At 40.5% G+C, this 21849-nt stretch overlaps 1 protein-coding gene across 2 annotated transcripts in view; it reads right to left on the bottom strand.

Annotated features, from left to right (window-relative positions):
* Nucleotides 1-3132: 3132 nt before the first annotated feature.
* The window catches only part of KIT (KIT proto-oncogene, receptor tyrosine kinase), a 55822-nt gene continuing 37105 nt past the window's right edge, over nucleotides 3133-21849 (bottom strand). For both annotated transcript variants that reach the window (XM_048304663.1, XM_048304664.1), the window contains 14 exons: nucleotides 21522-21636; nucleotides 20142-20335; nucleotides 18940-19046; nucleotides 18719-18845; nucleotides 18359-18463; nucleotides 18160-18270; nucleotides 16382-16532; nucleotides 14526-14614; nucleotides 14043-14170; nucleotides 11143-11265; nucleotides 7438-7549; nucleotides 7245-7344; nucleotides 6502-6607; nucleotides 3133-5385 (listed from right to left, as the gene is read on the bottom strand). In XM_048304663.1, coding sequence (XP_048160620.1) covers nucleotides 5260-5385; nucleotides 6502-6607; nucleotides 7245-7344; nucleotides 7438-7549; nucleotides 11143-11265; nucleotides 14043-14170; nucleotides 14526-14614; nucleotides 16382-16532; nucleotides 18160-18270; nucleotides 18359-18463; nucleotides 18719-18845; nucleotides 18940-19046; nucleotides 20142-20335; nucleotides 21522-21636 — 1694 coding nt within the window. In that variant the 3' untranslated portion in view covers nucleotides 3133-5259. The remainder of the gene's footprint in view (nucleotides 5386-6501; nucleotides 6608-7244; nucleotides 7345-7437; nucleotides 7550-11142; nucleotides 11266-14042; nucleotides 14171-14525; nucleotides 14615-16381; nucleotides 16533-18159; nucleotides 18271-18358; nucleotides 18464-18718; nucleotides 18846-18939; nucleotides 19047-20141; nucleotides 20336-21521; nucleotides 21637-21849) is intronic.

Raw genomic sequence — 21849 nt, 5'->3', positions numbered from 1 at the left:
GGGAGAGGAGCTCTCTCTCCAAGCGGGCACCCTTTAGGCCATAGAGAAGCGTTCTGATGGCCACACTAGCTCCATGCACAACCACACATAAGAGCAGGGCCCCCTGCCCAGTAATGGTACTTGAACCAGTCAAAAATACATGGGTATAATTCACAGAAGTGCAGACAGCCACTGGTACTCCTACATCTCAAAACATACGAATTTTGCCCTTTGTGCAGCTGGAGAAAGTCCTGGAGGTAACTTGTGCTGCACACCGATGTTTGCTGGTCTGTAAGGGCAGCTGCATGCTGCGCCTGCCCGTGCGGGGACCGGATGGTTGGGTAACGCTGCATGTGCCACGCAAAGCCCTTATCTGATGTTGCTGACAGCGCTTAGTGGGGAGCACACACGCCAAGTCCAGCGGGCCCTTTGGGGTATACTGGTTTCTGCTGCCCGTCACAACCTAGCTAAAATGATTTCAAGGGCACAGACAGAAAAATCAACTGGAGTGACTGCTGCTAGTAAATAAGCTCTGCTGCCTGGCTGGCAACCAACAGATACACCAAGAAGAGAGAATGATGATCAATTTAAGAAATATGGACGATCTGTCAGGAAAAAGAGCTTCAGAGCAATTTCTGGACAGAAAACTACTAATTACAGCATAATCGTCTAAGAAATTAGTGCACAGGAAACATGGCAATTGGAGGTCATCTTCAACCATTATTCACAGTTTCAGAAGTTTCTGGGAACCACAACTGAACTGCAGAGTAGATTATCACATTTTTGTTACAACTTAAGTTCTAAATGAGAAGCTAAAAAGTCTATGCAACTGTTCCTTCTCCTCTTACGGAGACTCAGACCACCCTACAGGACAAGAAGGAAGTTTCCTAATCCATGTACAGGAAGAGGGAAGTATTTTACTCTTTTGGTTTCAGCCTACAGCACACTAGAATTAAGGATGCTGTTGTCCAACTTCTCCAGTGATCACTATGAACAGTTTGGTCCAGGGTATGAATGGTCATTCCCTGGTGACTTGTCCCAGGAACATTGTATCTCCATCTGCCTTCCCAAAGACCCATGTAGAGATGGGAAGAAGAAACAGAAACAAAAAATCTGGTGGTGCTGATGCACATGATACTGATCACTAACTCCATGTATACCCTAGCATTTCCACAATCTTTCCTCTTCTCTCCCAGAGCCTGCAAGTATTTTCTTTTTTAGTTAGTAAAGGGAACAGAGGACACGTCATTCTCTAATGTTCAGCATAAGGGGGGTGGGGGGGTGGGTGAGGTGTTTCTTTTCTACTTCTGTCCAAGTGCATTTTACAGCTCAGATTCTCCAAAGTGCCCTTGGCTGATTGCAAAATCACAGAAGGGTTGAAGTTGGAAGGCAGGTCATCTGGCCCAACTCCCCTGCTTAAGCCCATTGCCCAGGACCATGTTCACATGGGTTTTGATTATCTCCAAGCACAGAGACCCCCATAACCTCTGGGACAATCTGTGCCAGTGCTTAGTCCCCCTTACAGTAAAAAAAGGTGTTTCCTGATGTTGAGGGAAACTCACACATTGCCATTTGTGCCCAGTGCCTCTGGTCCTGTAACTGGGCACCACTGTAAAGATCCTGAACCCCTCTCCTGCACCCTACCTTCAGACACTTGGTCCATGAGGGTCCATGGTCCCAATGGTCCGTGCTGGTAACATGGTGCTGGTTGCTCTTTATATCTGGGTACAGTAATGCTTTGAAGGGCAGATAAAACACATATTAATGCCAATATGTGCTTTTCCATGTAAGCTATTGCTTAGAACTGGCACAATAAAATAATTCAGAGGGAAATGGGCTGTTTGACCATGAGCAAGAATGGAGGTGGTAATCACTGCGAGCCTTGTAATAAGAAAACAGGAGAGAGATTTTTTTCAGAAAGCAGAGATGCAATATTCGAGGGTGTTTCAGAACAGGAAACATTTCAGGAAAATAAAATTAGTGACGTGCTAACCAAATAAATAGATAAAATAGCACCTTTGGCTATGCTAAATGAGAATTCACAAATTATTTGTACAATTCAGCTCCAGGAATCCCTCAGTATGAACTCTACTCTGCTTGAATGTGGGGGTGGACAATACAGGAAAAAAAATGGTTCCAAATCAGATACCATCTTGGTATCTTCTGAAGCATTATTAAAAAAAATGACAATGCCAATTGTAACAAAGCTTGTACCTCATGGCTTCTGACAAAACCAGGTTATAATTTTCTTAATTAGTTTTAACAAGCAGAGTGAAGACCTATGTGTAAGAAAAAAAAAAGAAAAAAAAAAAGGAAGCTGTTTTACAAAGGAAGCTGAAGGAGGGGAGCTTTTCAAGGCAGTCTGCTGAAAGAACAGAAATGTTTAAGGATCAAAACAATTGAGGTCTGTCTCTCATGTCAGTTAGCAGGGGTTTTAGTAGGGTTATTCTACAGACTTACGCTTATAGGCTCTAAACCTACTATTAAACCACGTACCAACCAGGCAAACTCTTACGCAGCACAGGAACAAGTGTGAGCAGGGGAGCCACAGATGTCAAACCTGGAGTAACTAAATCAGAGGGTCTCCCACCAAGACACAGAGTATCTGCTCAGCAAGGGAAGCTTTCCCTTTATGACCTCCCTCCCACCGCAGCAGCCCCAGGTGTCTCCTGCTGCCTCCCAGCAGTGCTGCACTCGGCCAGCCCAGCACGAGCTCTTGTGCCAGCCTGCAAGAGGGGACAAGAGCATGTACCCTTGTTTAAGGAAGGGGGAATATTCAGCATTGCTGCAGCCTTTAAGGGGCTCCAAGTGCCTCTACAGCCATACCCTAAGCAACACCGAGATATCTTTGTTTTAAATACTATTCATGACATGTAGACTGCACCAACAGTCTACAAAATCAATATTCTAACTGCAATTTTCTTCCACAACAAAGCTGCATCAAAATTTTCAAGTATTTGTCCCACAAATTCACAGGTAAAGAACTTCCATAGCAAATAAAGAGTAAAAAATTTTGGCATGTATTTGCAAAAGTGTTTCAGAATGCCAAACTTGACCTGTGTGTGGCCAGACACTGAGATTTTGCTTCAGCCCAAGAATTTATTAACACTTACGTGAAAATATTCTGTCTTAACAAAATACACATTGGTAGCATTTGAATACATATTTACAGATTTATTTGAACTTTTCCTAACTGCAATTCTACAACTGAGCAACATATCCGTAAGTGTTTCATAAACTTTCAAACACTTACATATTTATACATATAGTTTTTGCATATATATATATATATAAAAATATTTTTGAGACTCAAGGACTGAGAATAGTCAAAAGGACATTATTGCTACATTTCCATATTTACAAAAACAATGCATAAACCCATTCAAAACACCAAGCCATTGCAAAATAAGTTTCAAACCCCCCCAAATTATAAAAATATAAATTTCAAGAACGAAAAAACCCAAACCTCTTTCAGCTAAGTGTCTGTAAAGTACCGAGACATCTATAACAACTAGTTTGTCTACAGTTGCTCCGAAAGCCAACACGTTACAAGAGAGCTTTTATAGCATTAAACTGAAAATGCTCAACAACTAGTAGGCATAAGAGTGCATCCAAACAAATGGCTAGCTTTGGAAAGGTGCAACAGCCTAAGTAAGTTCAGTGCAAATGGCTAATTTTTTATTTAACTCTGAAAGACATACTCCTGTAACAATAAACCAAATGCACAGTCATAGAAAGAGCGCAGTATTCAATGTAACCCAAAATATACTACCAGTGTGTATATTTACAATTACCTTGTATTTGGGCAGTTAGTTACACATCTGAATGTAAACTCAACCAAAATCCCGGTAAAGTAAAAGTTACAGAGTGCTTAAGTGCATTGTAAATAAATAGGTACTCAGGTAGTACTCTGCCTCTGAGAAATGCTTCTCTCAATGCCTTTACTTATTTCTAGGGATCAGAAACAAAGGAAGAAAAGAACCAGCAGTGTTCCTGGTAAGAAGAAATGGGGTTAGAAAACACTTTTAAGCACAGCCCTGGGCTCAAAAGATGCTGACCCTAAAGCTTCATGTCTGTCAAAGACTGAAAGGATTCTTTTATGCAATTTATAAATTTGGCACTTCCCAGTTAGACTCTTCTTCATTATCATCTCTGGACTATCACAGAAACAACTTGGGGTGGAGGAAAATAGCCCTTTCCTGTTAGCACTATCCAAGACTGCCTGTGGGAAAGATTCACCTGGGTAGGACGAGATAAAGAAAGGGCCCCCAGGAGAGCACTCCTTGCCTCTGCTCTCACTTAGATAAGATGACTCGTTAAACGGCCTCTTCTCCAGACACACAATTTACTGGAAGCAGCCTTCCTCCTCTTTTTTGACCACTTTGACAGGGCCCACCTATCTTTGGTGAACACCTTTAGATGTAGCTATTAGCAAAACAAATGTCAAAGTCTTTGGGCACCCAAGGCAGGGGGGGACAGGAGCAGTTCAGGCTCCATGGTGGAGTGAGACCCAGCAATGGGCAGCTTCATCCTGGCAGGGAATGCACCGGTGGGATGTAGTGCATATATCCATAGAAACCGTGCAACTGGTCAGCAAGAGTGACAGCCCAGGCGGGAAATAAAAATTAAAATCCATGCTCTTCCTCCCTTCTCTTCTGGTTTAAACCCCAGAGCTCCCAGGAGGATTTCCAGTTGCACAGAACAACTTTGGAAGGGTCTTGGTTCCTTCACCTCTTTTTCCCAGGTATATACACCACCCTCACTGGCCTCCAACCTATGATACCTGCCTGGGAAAGCTTCTCAGGCTTAGCTGGATGTGGAAAGGGTTTACAAAACTATTAACTTAATATTTGTTTATTTCTTAAATTCAGAAAAACAAGATTAACTAGAAAATGACTGTATGCATTCCAGGCACAGATCCAGAGAAGAATCACTGCAGATTTGGTTTGATCTATAGTCATCTAATTCCACACCCTGGCTTAGGATTTCTTTTGTTGGTTGTTTTTTTTTCCTTCACATCTGGCTCTCTACTGCAAATACACACAATATAGCGAAATATATACAGCTTCAATTAACACTGCAATGAGGCCTGTAACCGTGCTCAGCAGATTAGCTTTATGTGTAACAGTGCATGGTAAAGGACAGTATTACAACAATGTTTCAGCTACACAGTGGTAGTAGTGAGTAAAAGAAAGAGAAATTATTGAAGTTGTCCCTCTCTCAGCCCCTGCACAATACAAACAGCTAACACATCTGATCTCTTCTTCCTTCACATGCCACTCAAATATCTTCGCGTACCAGGAGAGGCTGAGTAGATGAAGCACTGCTGCCCACCGAATTAATCCTCACTGAGTGATCTGGAGCATTTCCTTGACTGGAAGGTGGGGTTGAGAAGTTGGCATAAACCTGCAGAAGCCAAAGACTGGTGTCAGTACCCTGCAGACTGCTCCCTTCACACATTCTTGGAGAGCATTCCTTTCTTAGCTTTTTCCCACTGTGTACTACACACTACTGTGGAAGGGTTCCAGCTCAGGAGCTTCTTTGCAAATCAAAACAGTTTCAAAAGGTCTTGGGCTGAACTGCTATTTTAAAGAATCAAGAAACTCAATCTCAATTACTAAAAACATTGTAACTTCCAATTGCATGCCAAATTTCAGCTGAGCTCAAAAAATAAAATAGCTCAGGTTATTACAAAGCTCCCCAGAAACCTCACTAATACTTCTTCCTTAAGATTCTTGCTTTTGTTTTAGTAATGCCTGCACCTGCCAAAAATATGCTACAGGATGCAATCGAACACCAGCAGCTTTCAGTTTCCTCTTTTTCCAAATTGTCAGGAAGCCATGTACTCTCTGCCCAAGGCATCCAGAAGGTAAAAGGAAGCTTTATTTTTAAACCAGGTTTTAAACGTACTTTTGTAAACCCTAGTAACACACAAAGTTGTGGAGAGAGAAAATACAAGTTTAGGATGTGCCTCCAGTTTTTTTTTGGACTGTTTTGTCCAGTTGCCTGCTCAGAATAAGCTTTCACCACGGAGTGACTGAAAGAGCAGCAAATACAATTTGTCACAACATACCTCCAAGGTTATTTAAATGGTATAAGAGGAAGCAAGTGAGAAGATACAGAAGAGCACACTAAAGGCTCCACCCCTTCATCCAATAGCTTCCTAATAAAAAAGTAACAGTACTTTATTTCTGAGATGTTTCCCAGATTAGCAGAAGTTTTCATAGTTTAGGATAAGATGAATATATGCAGTACCATTGCACTTGGTAACATCAAAATTGTTGTGACAGGTCTATTGTGAGTGAGAAACATCAATAATGTAAAGAATCTTCTCCAGCTAGTGAATTTTGGGTATGGGCTTAGATAGCTACTGTCTAATGGAATAGCCCAAACTTCATTCCTACTACCTGGACTGATGCTGCAAAGCTACATAAATAATACTAGAAATGAAGTGCCTGGGCTCTTTGCTTCTCACAGCTCCAGTATAACCTCTTGCTTGAAACTGCTTAATCCATAACTTACCCGGGGGGCATTATCTGAAAGCTGCTGCTCTATCATCTGTACAATTTGTTTAAATGTGGGTCTCTGTAAAGGATCAGCATCCCAGCAACTCTTCATTATGTCATACCTGTAAAGATACCACAACTAAGTACTGCTCATGAAGAAATCCTTAGAGCTCTTATCTCTCCTGCATTATTATTTAAAACAAAAGTGTCCTATCTTCTTTAAATGACTAGAAGAACAGGAATGGTGCTGCTAACACCTCTGTTTGGGACAACAGAGAACTCAATACTAGTGGGAGGCTTTGGACACCGTTTTCTTTGACAGCTTGTTAAATGCCAATCCATTTACAAAATAGTGAGTTAGGAATGTCTCATAAAGAAGATCAGTAGCCAGTCCTCTTGCTGTCAGGAAGTACAGCACAAATGCAAATGCTGTACAGTCTGGTGATACATCTCACTGACTTCTTTATCTGAAGTAAAAATGTTTAATTATGTTCTGTGATCTGTCAATAATTTATTGACAGAGAGCAGGTGCCATGACAGAGTGATCAGATGGCACAAGGCATGAGCGTATTTCATTGCTTGTAAAAACACAGGCATGTATTCTGCTACTTAGAGTACATGAATTATTTAAAACACGACAAGAACTTTAAAAAATGACAACAGGGCAGTGCAATGAGCCTCGGTACAAGAATAGAAGCTTCCCTTCCTTCACGTCTTTACTGATGTTTGGATGATTAGAGGTGCTGGTTGCTCACTTACATTTCAGGTGGTGCACACTCAGGGCTGAACATCCTGTATCCCTCTTTGATCATTTTATAGAACTTGGAGTCCACAGGTATCCCTGGATAGGGGCTGCTTCCTGTTGAGAGAGCAGGTGAGCAACATGATTTCTGCATCTACAGTAAACCCCAATATGAAACAGATATGAAGAAGAGATCTTGAAGGAGCTTACCTAAGGAAAAGAGCTCCCAAAGCAATATCCCGTAAGACCAGACATCACTCTCAAAGGTGTAGACGCAATTGAAAATACTTTCAGGTGCCATCCACTTCACAGGAAGACGAGCCTTTCCAGGGAAGAGGGAATAAATTAAGACAATGGACATAAGAATTGACAAGATAAAATATTTTTTCTGGTTTTGATGTGCATCAAATACTTTTAAAATCAAGAAGTACAAGTATCCAACCAAAAATGAAAACTTTCAGCATTTTAGACTCTCCAAGTGCTGCATCACTAGTGATCCATCTTTCTGTGGGTCTACCAAGCTAATACAGTTCCTTGTACTCTGATTTTCTGGATGCTGTTTGATTCTTTCTGTCTAGTTAATAAAGGATATCAGGATGTCAGAAGAAAATAATGTAAGTAAGCATGGTTCCTTAAGCACGTAAGCTTTGGTGGACTGGCTGGCACAGGCACACAAATGAGATTCACATAGTCAAGATGCTTCAAGGCTTTAATCTACAGTCAATACACCTGCATTAGCTCCTCAGTCTATCAGCAGAAAAATTTAAATTCAAATAAAAATAATAACTATTTATATATATATATTGGGCAGAAGTGTTGATCTGCTGGAGGGCAGGAAAGCTCTGCAGAGGTATCTGGACAAACTGGACTGATGAGCCAAGCCAGTTGTATGAGGTTCAACAAGGCCAAGTGATGGATCCTGCACAGGGGTCACATCAACCCCCTGCAGTGCAACAGGCAGGGGGAAGAGTGGCTGGAAAACTCTCCAGCAGAAAAGGACCTGGGAATGTTGGTGACAGCAGCTGAACATGAGCCAGCTGTGCCAGGTGGCCAAGAAGGTCAAAGACATCCTGGCCTGTATGAGCAATAGTGTGGCCAGCAGGACCAGGGCAGTGATTGTCCCCCTGTGCTTGGCACTCGTGAGGCTGCACCTCAGATCCTGTGTCCAGCTCTGGGCCTCTCAGTACAACACTGACATTCAGGTGCTGGAGTGTTTCCAGAGAAGGGCAATGAAGGTAGTGAAGAGTCTGGAACATAAAGCCCAACAGGGAGCAGCTGAGGGGAGCTGGGGCTGTCTATCCTGAAGAAAAGGAGGCTGGCGGGGACCTTAGTGCTCTCAGCAACCACCCAAAAGGAGGCTGTAGCAACGTGGGGATCTGTCTCTTCTCCCAGGACCACAGAAAACGGCCTTGAATTGTGCCAGGGGAGGTTTGGACTGGATATTAGGAAAAATTCTTCACCAAAAGGGTTGTCAAGCATTGGAACAGGCTGCCTGGGGAAGTGATGGCATCACCATCCCTGGACATATTTAAAAGACATGGAGATGTGGGGCTTAGAGACATGGTTTAGTGGACTTGGTAGTGCTGGGTTAGCGACTGGAGGGAATGATCTCAATGTCTTTACCACCTAAACAATTCTATGATTCTGTGATTTTGCATAAATTTGTATGGGAATAGACACATCCCTCGTGAATGCTAACTGGAGCAGAAGAAAGGACACAGAAAGCCTTTGCATTTGTTTCCACCTTCCTCTCCCTGGTTTGCCCTTTCCTTGTCTGACTGTAGTAGCAGGTCAGGCCTCTGTCCTAAACATCTGTCATGCTTTGGAAGAAACCAGACCTCTTTCTTTCAATGATCAGAGGGCTTGAACACATCTCATATGAAAAAAGTTTGAGAAAGCTGGGGTTGTTCAGTCAGGAGAAGAGAAGGTTCCAGGGAGACCTCATTGTGGCCTTTCAATATGTAAAGAGGACTTATAAGAACGATGGAAAGGGACCTTTTACTGGGGCCTGTGATGACTGAACAAGGAGCAGAGGTTTTAAACAGAAAGGGCATGGATTAAAATTAAAAATAAGGAAAAAAAATTATGATGAGGATGGTGAGACACTGTAACAGGTAGCCCAGAGAGGTGGTGGATACTTCATCTGGACATTTCCAACACTGGAGATGTTCAAGGTCAGGATGGATGGCACTCTAAGCACCCTGATCTAGTGAAAGATGTCCTTGCCCATGGCAGAGGGGTTGGACTAGATGATCTTAGAAGGTTCCTTCCCACCCAAACCATTCTATGATTCTGTGATTCTATGAACCCAGGAAACTTAAAGGACAGCCCAGACAAAACTCAACTGCACATTTCCCTCCTAAGCTGCTGGTCTGAACTTCCTACTCCCAGGAGCCTTTATGATCAAGCAGCTCTTGACTTGCCTGTGTGCCTGAAAGTAGCTTGGTTACACTACATGCTACTCAGTATTCTGTCACAGCAGCCATTCATGAATTATTTCTGCTCCTATTGTTCCCTAACCTCAACTTCTAAGCAATCAGTTGCTGGTAGTGACATTGTTTTGAAGAAAACCAATAAACCTGTCAGTCCCACAGCCTAAAATAAGGATGCTGTAGGTAGCTGAGACATCAAGGCCTGCTGGGTGACAGCACAGCAGCAGAGATATGTCAGATACTTGAGGTACTATGGATTGACTGAAGTTAACTGAGTGGCAAACCCCTCTGGTGAGAAATGCTCAGGTGTGGGATTTTCTGTCTTTATCAGCTTGCCAAAGCCAGGACAGGTAAGCTTTAGTTCATGTGTTGTCAAGTCCCCAAGTGATGACCAGGCCCTGATCATTAAGATCATGGAGCCCTCAGCTGAACTGGGGACGAGGGCTGCCTTGCTGAACATGGATCTTCTCCTTTGAAAAACAGTGCAAGTGAAAGCATATGTACTCTGAAGGCAGCCAACTGGCTGCACCTATCTGACACAGGCTTAAAACACTAAGCCAGGCAGCATAAAATCAGTTTGAGATGCAAAAAACCTATACTTCATACACACTTCTCCAGTTTAACCACAGACAAGCTCAATTTTATTTTGTAGGAGGGCTCTTTTTACCACACTGGCACTTCAAAGGGGACTGCAAATGCTGCCAAGGTGATCGGCATCACTTCAAAGCACCTTTGTACCCCTCCAGAGGTTTAATAGGTACCCGTGAGATTTGTGCTCTTCTTCATGGGAAGTTTTAACTTTGCTCATCAAAATATATTGTCTTGTTCCAACGCTGTTACAGGGTTTGAACTATAGCTGCAAGCTAAAGCTGTGTTTGTTACACATACAAGGTTAGGATTTCTACATGGAATCAGAGAAAACCAAGGTGGTTTTGCCTCCCATTGATGCTCTAATCAGTAAATTCACACTTTGGAACTCAGTTTTCATTGTCTGGAGTGATCCCTTACAGAAAAGGAAAAGCTGCAAACCCCTGATTATTCAGATATTTTTAAGATAAACTATTTCAATAATGGACAAATAGTGCAATGCCCAGGGAAAAAGTTCCCAAATAATTCCAAAATTTAGGACCAGGATACCGGAGCATTTCCATGACAAAACTAGCAATTACTTACAGAGCAGTAACTTTGAGTACATTCAGGTATAGTAAGAAGACTGGACATTATATTGGTGAAGCAAAAACACCTCTTCCACTACCATACATTCAAATATGAGCACATATTTTCCAGTGTAACAAACATATACCAAGGATTTTGTCAGCACACACATCTGTGTCAGAAGTCTCCCCTCCTAGCCAACACGGATATATACCAGAAATGGAAAATCCAGATTTCCATCTAACAAAAAAACCCTTTTCTTTGCACGTCAAGACAACAGGAACTCCCTTAACTTAAAACAAATATAAAAAGTATCATGCATACTTACATTTCCTTTGACCACATAATTTGAGTCATTCCTTATATCTCTTGCCAGGCCAAAGTCACAGATTTTTGTAATTCGACCATGAGTTAGAAGAATATTTCTTGCAGCCAGATCCCTGTGAATGCACTAAATAATAGACAAACAAACAAAACTAATTGATAAAACTAATTGATAAACAAAACTATTATGATAAACATAACTAATTGATAATTGATAACTATTGTTTGGTTACATGTTTATTTAGCTATGTAACTTGCTGTATTATGCATTTTAAGGCAAGCTGTAAATCACAATTAAGCCATGTGCTAATAAGCTTACTCAGATGATTAAACATTCTGACATAGTATCTTCACAATAATTACATCCATCCACATTATTAAGGTTGTCTATGCATTTATTTTAGAAAAGACCAATCGCAGTCATTGAATTTTGCAGTGTTTCACTTTGCAGCTGAAATTTAATGCACTTTTTTCTGATCTTTTTTATCAAAATCGTCACTGGCTTGTTTCCTAATACAGGACAAACAGAGGTGGTTTGTTTCCAAAATAATCCCAATATTCTATTAAATAACTATTGTTGTTTCTAGAAAAGTGCTGAAAATCTGAAAATAGGGGAAATTATGGTAACAACTTGAAAGCACACAAATGCAGAAACTGAATCCCATTACAGAAATACTCCTCTGGAAAAGCTGAATTATTAAGTACCTAGGAGAACTTAAGCAGACTTACATATTTTAAAATACTGGAAATTCCCACATGCCAGTATCTTTCAACAGACAGTCATGCATTCAGTGACCTAGTCACTTTATATTCCAGTTTTTACTTGAGCAGTCAGCATGTGTTGGGAACTGCAGTTCCAGAAGGGTGCCTGAGCTCCCCAGCAGCTGTGTTTCTTTGCATAAAACTGTGGAGGCCATGTGTGTTTGTTAGAGAATGAAGGTGATTCTCTAAAAAAGTGACTTCTTTTTTCATCTGGAGAGTATTAAGCTTCAGCTTTACTGATAGTATTTAGCACGCAGGCCACAGCTGTCTAAAAAATAACTGAAGATAGTTCAATTTTTCTTTTTTCCTTGAAATACAAAACTTTTGGCATTTCTAACCAAAAAATATCAAAATATCATGAGTTACAAAAATCAAGGTCAGAAAGTAACTGCAAATTGCACAAGTAACTTAATCTCTGTCCCTTCGGCATGCTTACACAAGGAACTATTTTTAATAGTTCCACTGTTTTGGTGGGCTCTCATTCACCTCCTTATACAACGCATTCTGCACTTTGCATATGTAAAGCTGTCATACAGCACTGAAGCAGTAAGGCAAAGCGATGGCCAAGAGTCAGTATGACTCTGCCTTGTCCCTCCAGAACCAGTGCAGTTCGCAATGAATAGAGACTTTGTCCAAGGGATGAAGCTCTGTCTTGTGATTAAGGCACCGTGTGCTTAAGGCAGTTACCCTCCCAGAACAAGCTCCTGACCCCATTCCTGCGCAGCCTTGACACACAAGCAAGCTGCAGAAGAGCAGCTGGGCACTCTGCGTGCTGGTCTTCACGGACCCTCCTGCCTCAAAGATGAGGCAATCTGAGGCACCTTATCCATCAGCCCACTCTGCATTAACTAATTTACATGCTGGAGCTAAAAGAATGTAAGTATACAACAACTAAAGAGGACCAGTAACATATTAGTGCACTGCAATTTAATTCTGTGATGCAGATGTTAACTCGGCACTGCCAAAGCAATGCTGTGCATTACTTCCCATCCTCAGGGTGAGATGATGTTATATTCTTTACTGCCTTTGCTATTCAGTGCCACGGTGTCTGTAAAAATGGAAAGACTATAAAGAAAAAGTCACCAGGAATAATACATAGTGGATCTGTGGGCTACTCTTTAGGAAAACAGAAGAAATACAGAATATGTGTGCTAAGCACTGGATGTCCTCAACAGCGAAGGATGCAGGAGCATGGTGAACCTGTGCATCGTCTGTAATATGATATGTTTGCATATCAGGCCTGTTTTGAATGTGTTGATAGATGAAAAATAAACTAAAGGAAGTTCATGGTTTGGTTTGGAAGAAAGAACAGTGGGACAAAAAAAAACAAGTGCAAAAGCAAGTTTTAATGTGCACTTTCCTCACAGCAGAGTTCGAGACATATTTCCCAATAGGAACACAGGAGTCCAGGCCTGCCTTCCTTTCCTTAAATTGCCTAAGTTTGCTTTTGCACTTTATTAAATAAGGTACACTTGTAGTAGCTACATTAGTCATAATGTTTACATGTTAAATGGCATTTTTGAAATAAAATGTAAGAATAACCATAGGAAGATACTAATTATGCTGTGCTTAAGACTTCTTTATAAATCCCTTTCTGTTATGCAACACCTCTCCTACAAAACGCAGAGGAATGTCTATTATGCTCAGTGTAATCAATGAATATTCTTTGTGGGTCTCTCAGCTGATTTTATCTTTCCAGAAAACTAAAAATCAAGATATTTCCTGTGAATTAAGCCCTGCTTACAAAAAAAAGCACACATCGTGGTGTCTCCCCTATTTAAGGCAGTATTTTCTACATGAGAGAAGTAGCAAGTGCAGCATTGCTTAAAATTCATGCAAATAGATACCTTTGCTCTGATTCTACTAGCCTGAACAGCAGATACACAACAGCACTGCTTCACACTGACTTCTGTTTTATGGTATATAAAACATCACTTTTGGCCAATAAGCACAGTATACAACTCCAACTCTAGGTAAAGCTTCAGGTATGAGAGGGAGCCTATCAGTTCACAGTGCTTGTTGAAAAGAACATAGACATATTCAGCATTTAAACACATGGATCACATTAAAACACTGAAACTGATGATAAAATAAATTACAAATCTACTGCTTCTGTCCATCTCTGAAAAATTCTTAACTTACGTTTTTGGAGGCAAGGAAGCTCATGCCCTTTGCCACCTGGTAAGAAAAGCTCAGCAGATCTTCTACATCTAAAGCAAGTTCGTCATCTTCCGGCATAGCAAGGGTAACATCCTGATCAGTGTAGGATCCTACACAATATAAACAACAACAGCTTTTGAGTTAAGCAAGTGTAATCATGTAGAAATCATGTAGAGTTGTTTTGACATTAAACAAAACAGTGACTGGAGTAAGTACCAGTCTAGAATCACATAAATAGCCCATCACCAAAAAGGAAAAAAATAATCCTGATACTCCATTTAAGTGTGAAGAAATACAAGACACTGTAATTGAGCATACTGTTCTTTTTCAAGCCTCCTCACACCTATTACTGAGTTTTACGCATCCCCATTCACAAAAGACAAATATGCTAAAACTGAACAAATCCATGAAACCCCTCTTCCTGCACTCCCACCAGCAAACAGAATTCCTTGCCACTGAACTCACCAGACTTCACAGGTCGTTTTTTGTCAGCCTTTGGTGGGACTGCATATGACACTCCTGGTTTCATGTCCATGTACTCATTGGCAACATCACTGTAAGAGGCAGCAGAACAAAAGAAACATAGTTTAGTGAAAAAGGTCCCAAAAGCCATCCAAGAAAAAAGCCAACATCAGGCCAACCTTCTGAATAATTGCTTTACAAATGATCAATTGATTGGAAATTCATGGGTGTGTGAAAAAAATGAGGAAATGCCTGTACAGAAAGGGAGGTTTGTTGGTACAGTTAATGATACACCTCAAAGTTTGAGTTTGGCTCAGGTGAGCAAGCAAAACCTTTCACATGAATACTGTTTATACAGACCTCACTCTCTATAAATTAACATCCAGATGTTTCACAGGATCTGCTAGTGCTTCCTTTTTCTCCTTAGGCCAACTTCTACCAGAATATTTCAGCAGCTCAATTGGCAATTGAAATGCAGAAGACAAATGGTAAAAAATGTTAAATTCAGAAATTCCCAAGTTCCATAGGGGATTCGTATGTATTTCAAAAAATCAGCCGAGGCTTGGGACAGCCATCTGCTACATTCTTTTAAGTTTAAATTTTCTTATTTCTATATATAATTCAAATGTACAGATTTTCATACTATATGGTTTATAAATATACAGTTAGGCACCTTTAGAAATGATGGATGTACTTTGGCATTTTTCACTTCATTGCCATTGGAATTCATATACTTCCTTAGCCTGAAACATCTGCTTAGTTTAAGAACAATAAATGCAGCCACAGAGCTAACATAGGAAGGAGCAATGAGATCACCAATAGCTTTAGTTACCATCATAAACACATCTGACACATTCAGCAGCAGTAAACACTACCACGAGAATTTTGTAAATACTCTGCTGCTAATAACTCAATTTATGAACTGTGCTTAAACAGCAAGATCCCTTCACTGAACAGAGGGCACAACCTCCAATGGCAAATCACAGCCTTATGTTCATCTCCACAGCGGTCCCAACCTCTCTGGGGCATCACCAGCTATCCATTTATTACCACAGCACAAACAGCTTCACCAGGGCTACACCTTGCTGGGATAAAGAACTTTTCCAACTCCTTGGGTCTGCCTGCTTCTTTTGTGACTGCCAACACAAAGTAATGGGCCCACTGGGGCAATAAACAGACTAAAATGTAGAATGGGCAGATATTGTAATAGCCCCTAGGTTTTGGTAAGCTGTCTCTCTCACTTTGCAAACGGAAGGAAATCTGCTTGGAAACGCCCTTGGAAAGAACTCTGGGATGGTATATAAAACACAGTAGTTAAAAATATACAGATGAATTAAGTACAAGAGCAATCTCAGAGTCATGACACAGGTTGTTTCACCACAAAATGTAGTGAGCTGTCAGTGGCAGCCTGCCGCTGACATTGTAAGACAGTGGTTTGACTTTGTAAAAAGTTATTTCTGAAGGCAGGAACTTGGGAGAACTCAGGGCACTAACAGCCCGACACCGGGGAAGCTGTCATTCAAGCTGCTAAATAAGCACTACCGAAGTTTAACAGTATCAATAAACACAAATATGTACAAAGATTGGAGCCAAGGAAGTGCACGAAATAACTGCAGAAATTTGATAAACAAGTAAAACAGAGCGCATACAATCCACTCTGTATATAATGACACTCTGTTGGAATAAACCACCCCCTGAACAAATAGCCTATTAATTAAATTGTTTTCTTGTGCAGCCAAGAATCTCCAAAGCCTGCTGCATTAAATGTTTCTCCACACCTCTTATCTCTAATAAACTTTGATATCTCCTCCTTCCCAATCTTCTAAAAACACAAGTACATTTCAGTGGGTCATACTTACGCTGCAGGCTCTGACTGATGCAAAAGGTTCTCATAAACAGCTGCATCTGCATGTTCTTCATGTTTTGGACAAATAAATGAATCTCGTTTCCGTCTCAGAAAATTTAAAAGATCACCATAACAGCAATATTCTGTAATGACTAGAGTGGGACCTGTAGATGCATGTAAGGTTTAGAAAGCTGGTGAGTATTGTTTTTAAAGCAGAAAACCCTACATAAAGCTAGCATTCAGTGAAGCACACAGGCTGGACTATTAAAAAAAATCACACTGCCTAGCACTGTCTAGACTTGAAAAGTTATAGAAAAGTAACCGAGCATCTTCCCTTTCACAGATGAACAACTGTGGTCCAGCTAAAGCTGTGTCCCAATTAATGTTCTGCCCCTCAACAGCATTGGATTGTACAAAAATTAAACAAGTAAGTCTTTTTCTTCATGCGATAATGGTTCTGGCCAGACACATCTGTTTGATTTTGCTCACTTCCTGAAGGAAGTTATTTGTTCCAAACATTAAGAGTAATTCAAGCTTCAAACATTAATCCTTTTGATTCACTTCTGTTTACAGCAGAGCTTCACACTACTTCAGTAATGTTTTGGAAATGATGTAGAGTGTTATATTCTGCAGTATAATAGGAAAAATCATTCAAACAGAACAGCCTGCTGCAACAGAAAACTACACTGCACAAGGTCTTAGAATATTAAAATGAAATCAGAAAAGGGAATCAAGTCATCTTCAGCAAGGATGTTTATAGATCAAATATATGTCTTTTGAGTGAATGACTCCAGCTACAGAGCTTGAATATGTAATTACACTGCGTGTTATTTCATCTCTAAGTTTACTCTGTATCATTGTTGCCTAACCTCACTGGTTTATTTCCATTTCTCTACAGTTAAAAATTATAGCTTTCACAAAGCAAAACAAGTGTTTGTGGTGTGATTTTCTTACAGACACCACATTTTTTCCACTGAGAGAAACATGCACTTGGGCCAGTGAGTCTACTTAGCTGGCTGCCTGAACAAAATAGTTTCATCCTATTTTTAAATCATTAATTGTGAGAAATGCTTTGCCTTTGTCTAAAACTATGAATTTTTACAAGCCCCTTTTCTTTGAAAAATGTGTAAGAAGCAGTACCATCTTTCATATTAAAATGAGTATAAATTAAAAATACAAGTTTCTATCACTCTCTATTGACACTTCAGGGGTTTTGTAGCTTTTATTATGTATGAAAACAAACTTATGAAGTTTATACTAAATGTGAAACATTAGGGTTTTGCAATTCTTTATTTCCAAAACTACTTTTCTCAACTTTCTGCTGCTTAGAATTTGTACCTTTAGTGGTGCCTTAGCAGATATATTTGCAGCAGATACATTTAAACAGAAGGCTGGAAGGCTACAGAAGACAAGCCTGTTGACTTCACCTAGGATACCAACAAGGAACCAGTTCTCATTAATGAGAAACAATGTGATGGAGGAAAAAGTTTATGCTGTACATTTTGTCATCTCTCCAGAAGAAAGCACACAATGGTTCACATGAAAGAGAATAAAAGCAACCTTCTTGTTCAGCTGAAGCTACAGTAGTCTTACTACTGTTTTTAAAATGAGCCTAAAATCTAGATTCAGTAAATCACAGATGATAATCATGATGATCTGCAACATGTCTAAGCATGAAATGTATTTAAGATTTCTACACTTAGAGCTGCACCTTGGATTCTTCTTCACAAAATTCATCCTCCCGGCAATAAAAAAGAACAGAAACAACCAATAATCTGTAGACAACCCCACCTCCAATAGTGCAAGCTCCAAGCAGATTCACGATGTTGATGTGGTTTCCAAGGTAGCTCAGCACTTTAAGCTCTGACATCAAGGCTTCCCTTTCCGTTAAATGGGCGCTTGCTGCAAGGCAAAGCACAATGTTCAGTATGTAACCCACCAACCAAGAGAGAAGAGAGAAAAAATGGTATCGTGTACTACAGCAACTTACTTTTCAACATCTTTACTGCTACTGTCATAGCAGCATCAGACTTAAATAAACCATAAGCAGTGGCTTCAACAACTTTTCCAAAAGCTCCGGCGCCAAGGGTTTTACCTAATAAAGCAAACAAAATACTCTGTAACAACTCTGAGTACTTCCTCCTGTAGGGCTCAACATCTTATTATATGATATCAAGGAAGCTATTGCAGACATGTCTGCTTGCCTTTTGTCCCAAGGCAAGAAGGAGCAATTATCATTATCTGCATTATTGCACATCTTTGTGACAAAACCCTGCTGTGTTTGACCAAAGTCTCATATGAGACCTGAAGGTTTCACCTTGCAGATGAAGTTAAATAAATCTAAACTAACCAAAACTCAAACGGTTTCTAGGAAATTCCCATTTGTGATCATAAGGAAGTTGCGTTGGATCTATGTAAACATAGTTGTTTCCATTTATTTCTTCAACAACTTTCCACTGAACTTCGTACTTGGGTTTCTGGAAAAGAAAGAGACCAGCTGTGACTACTGAGGACTCTGCAAGCAGCTCACACACGCTTTTTTAACTTGGGCAAAGGGGCTTCTGATTTTACCTGCAAATATATGTACACCAGAATCATGACTATGATGCACATCAGTCCTGCAGCAACTCCAAATGCAGTTAGTAGAGGGGTGAAAAGGGTATGGGTACGGATTTGCTCTGGAAAGAAACAGAAAATTCTCCTTAAAATACTGAACGAGAAAAACTAAATTAAAAAGATGCAGGTGAGCACCTTTCCTTGGTTCTTCTTTGTAAAATACAGTTTGGAGTTTTGACTTTCCCAGATGTGCTCCAGGTGTGTCAGAATGTCTTTCCTGAAAGAGCTGTGGGAGATGGAGCTGGCACAGAAACCACCCAGTTCATGCCTTCGGAGTCTCAGCTTCATTAATTCACGAGGTTTGGCACTAAGATCAGGTAATGCAAGGGCTTTGCATGATCTCAGTCAAGTTAGGTTAAAGAAAGAAGCTTTTATCTGAAGCCCCAATTTTTTCTCTTCCCCTTTGCCCCCCACCTAAGTATGATCCCTACAGCAGAGTCTTCACAAGGAGAGGTTGTGTCAAGTAGTGAAGAAATACCATTCCACTACAACCCATCTGCCCCAAATCTGGCGTATTTGTTTGTATGTTCTATCTGGCTGTAACGGAAAAAAAAATAAGCAGAACATTTGGTTTTGCAAAGAAGAGCACAGCTTTACAAACACATTTCAAATCATCTATGTTCTAGTGGTTTTTTCTCCCCCACAAACCTACAAATACCACTACAAAACTCATAAGCCCTTTTGCAGCATGTTGTTGCTGTTACTTCTTTTATAGCAGCAGGACACTTAAGCTCCAGGCAAGCTGGGGACAGCATTTTTCCTGAGATATTGTAAAAACCTAAAATAAAATGCAATCATTCTTTTAAAAAAAGAAGTGATGGCCTAAATACTCAAAACAGACAATGACAGGAAAACAAAAGGGAGAGAGAGAGGGAAAGCCAGAGTAATGCTGTAAGTGGTTTTCCCCTGTGCTGCACAGACAGAAGAAACCCACATACCTACTGCACTGCAGAACAGGTGCCTTAAAAAGACAGTACCACAATAGTCACTGAAAAATTAAAGCAATACTTTGACAGGCAGAACATGCAATGTAGTACGTTATCACGTGCTCAGCCACAGTACTGTAAACTTTCTTATGGCAAAAACACTTAAAATCCTTTTACAGGAAGAGCTAAACACCATCCATGTTTCGTGGTCTCATTCAGCCTGGACGTTACCTTTAATAGCAAAGTTGAAGAAAGCAGAGCTCCTGTCCCCATTGCTGGAGGCCTCACAGCACACGGTGCCGGTGCTCCTGAACATGCTGGCGTTAATGGTGCTTTCAACCAGGATTCGCTCAAATGACAGTGCTGATGAATTTGTGTAACCAATTTTGACATCCATGGGGGATATTGTTGGTGAATCAAAACACCTGGAGAAACAATACCGACAGTTACCTGCAATGGATTGCTACCTGAAGTGCCAGACCAACAGAGAATGGAACTACACTGGTCTACAAAGGGATTTGGCTGAAGATATTAACCTTGAAACAGCTGACTCATGGGGTCTCATGGTCTTGTATGTAGTGGGAGAAATGGATACTTACACCTACCCTGGCCCCACTAGAGACCACGGTGTCTGCATTTGCTTTTGATTAGACATACCTACAGGTCTGTAACTTCCCTGTGGGTTTTATACCATTCAACATTCATTTTCAACTTCAGTGTCAAGCAGTTGTGGTCTATACCCACTTCTGTAAATGTTCCCCAAGCATCATCTTATTACTGCACAAAAAAAGTCCATGATGTACATAAAGCACCACCAAGCTTATATGCAGTCAGAAAACAGCCAGTTCTTTTCTCCCAAGATGTTGCTTCTCCTTCATATGTCACATATTTACTACATAAGCACACATCTAAGATTTTAAAAAAGGTACTATTTGAAACCATTAAGGAAATAACAATTATTTTAGACATAAAACAAATTACACTGGTGGGAAGGAGACCCATGACTTGCTAGTACGAGATCTATTACTACGGGGGAAGTCAAGAAAAACCTTGAAACTTGCTTCACAAATGCTCCACTTCACAGTGAAACTCTACAATCTTCTTTAAAATGCCTGCTTTTAAAAACATCCGGCTTTATTTGTAACAACTCTAGACTTGTTTACTTGTCATATGTTTCATGTGAACAGAAATCTAATTACATTATGTCTGGAAAAATTACTTCATTACACAATGAAACAAATTATAACAGCCATATTCACAAGTGATTCTGTGATTGCCGCTCTGTGAAATTGCACGTAGAACATGTGTCATTTGGGGCCAAGCTGATACAAACCATAGTTAGCTTGCAGCAGAAAGTTTGGCTTTCACTTTTACGCAGCAGAAAGTGTTGGTTATTCCCCTTTCAAGGAGAGAATGCAAAGGAGAATAACGAAACATATCCCTACCTTCTCACAAACTACTGCAAATAAGGCAATGCCAAAAAGGATGAAAGACACAGTGCAACATTCGAATATAACTATTACGAAGTCATTCCATGTTCTTAATTTTTAATTAGCAATTGGGTGTGTCGCACATAAATAACCTCTGGAGACTCTTGTTTACTTAACTCACCTCTGCTCAGTTCCTGGGCAAAAATACCAGTATATGGTAGGGGCTGGGAATCCAGCTGCTACGCACTGGAGAATACCATTGCTAAGTATATCCAGAGTGAGAATCTCAGGTTTTGCTGTAATAAAGAAAAGCAATAGTCATCTATCAGGGGAACACAGGATTTGCATTGCCATTTGCTCTTCACACCAGCAACCTGTGTGCCTTATCATGCATGGAATCACTCAGGTGAGCAAGACCTTTTTATGCCCAAGGATGTTTGTGTCTGAACTGGTGTCCTGCAAAAATCGAGTATCTGTGAAAATATTAGTTCTTACACTGAGTACTTGGG

This window comes from Corvus hawaiiensis, chromosome 5 (assembly GCF_020740725.1).
Source record: "Corvus hawaiiensis isolate bCorHaw1 chromosome 5, bCorHaw1.pri.cur, whole genome shotgun sequence".
NCBI classification, from domain to species: domain Eukaryota; kingdom Metazoa; phylum Chordata; class Aves; order Passeriformes; family Corvidae; genus Corvus; species Corvus hawaiiensis.
The sequence above is the reverse complement of the archived record's forward strand: the minus strand, read 5'-3'. Positions and strand labels throughout refer to the sequence as shown.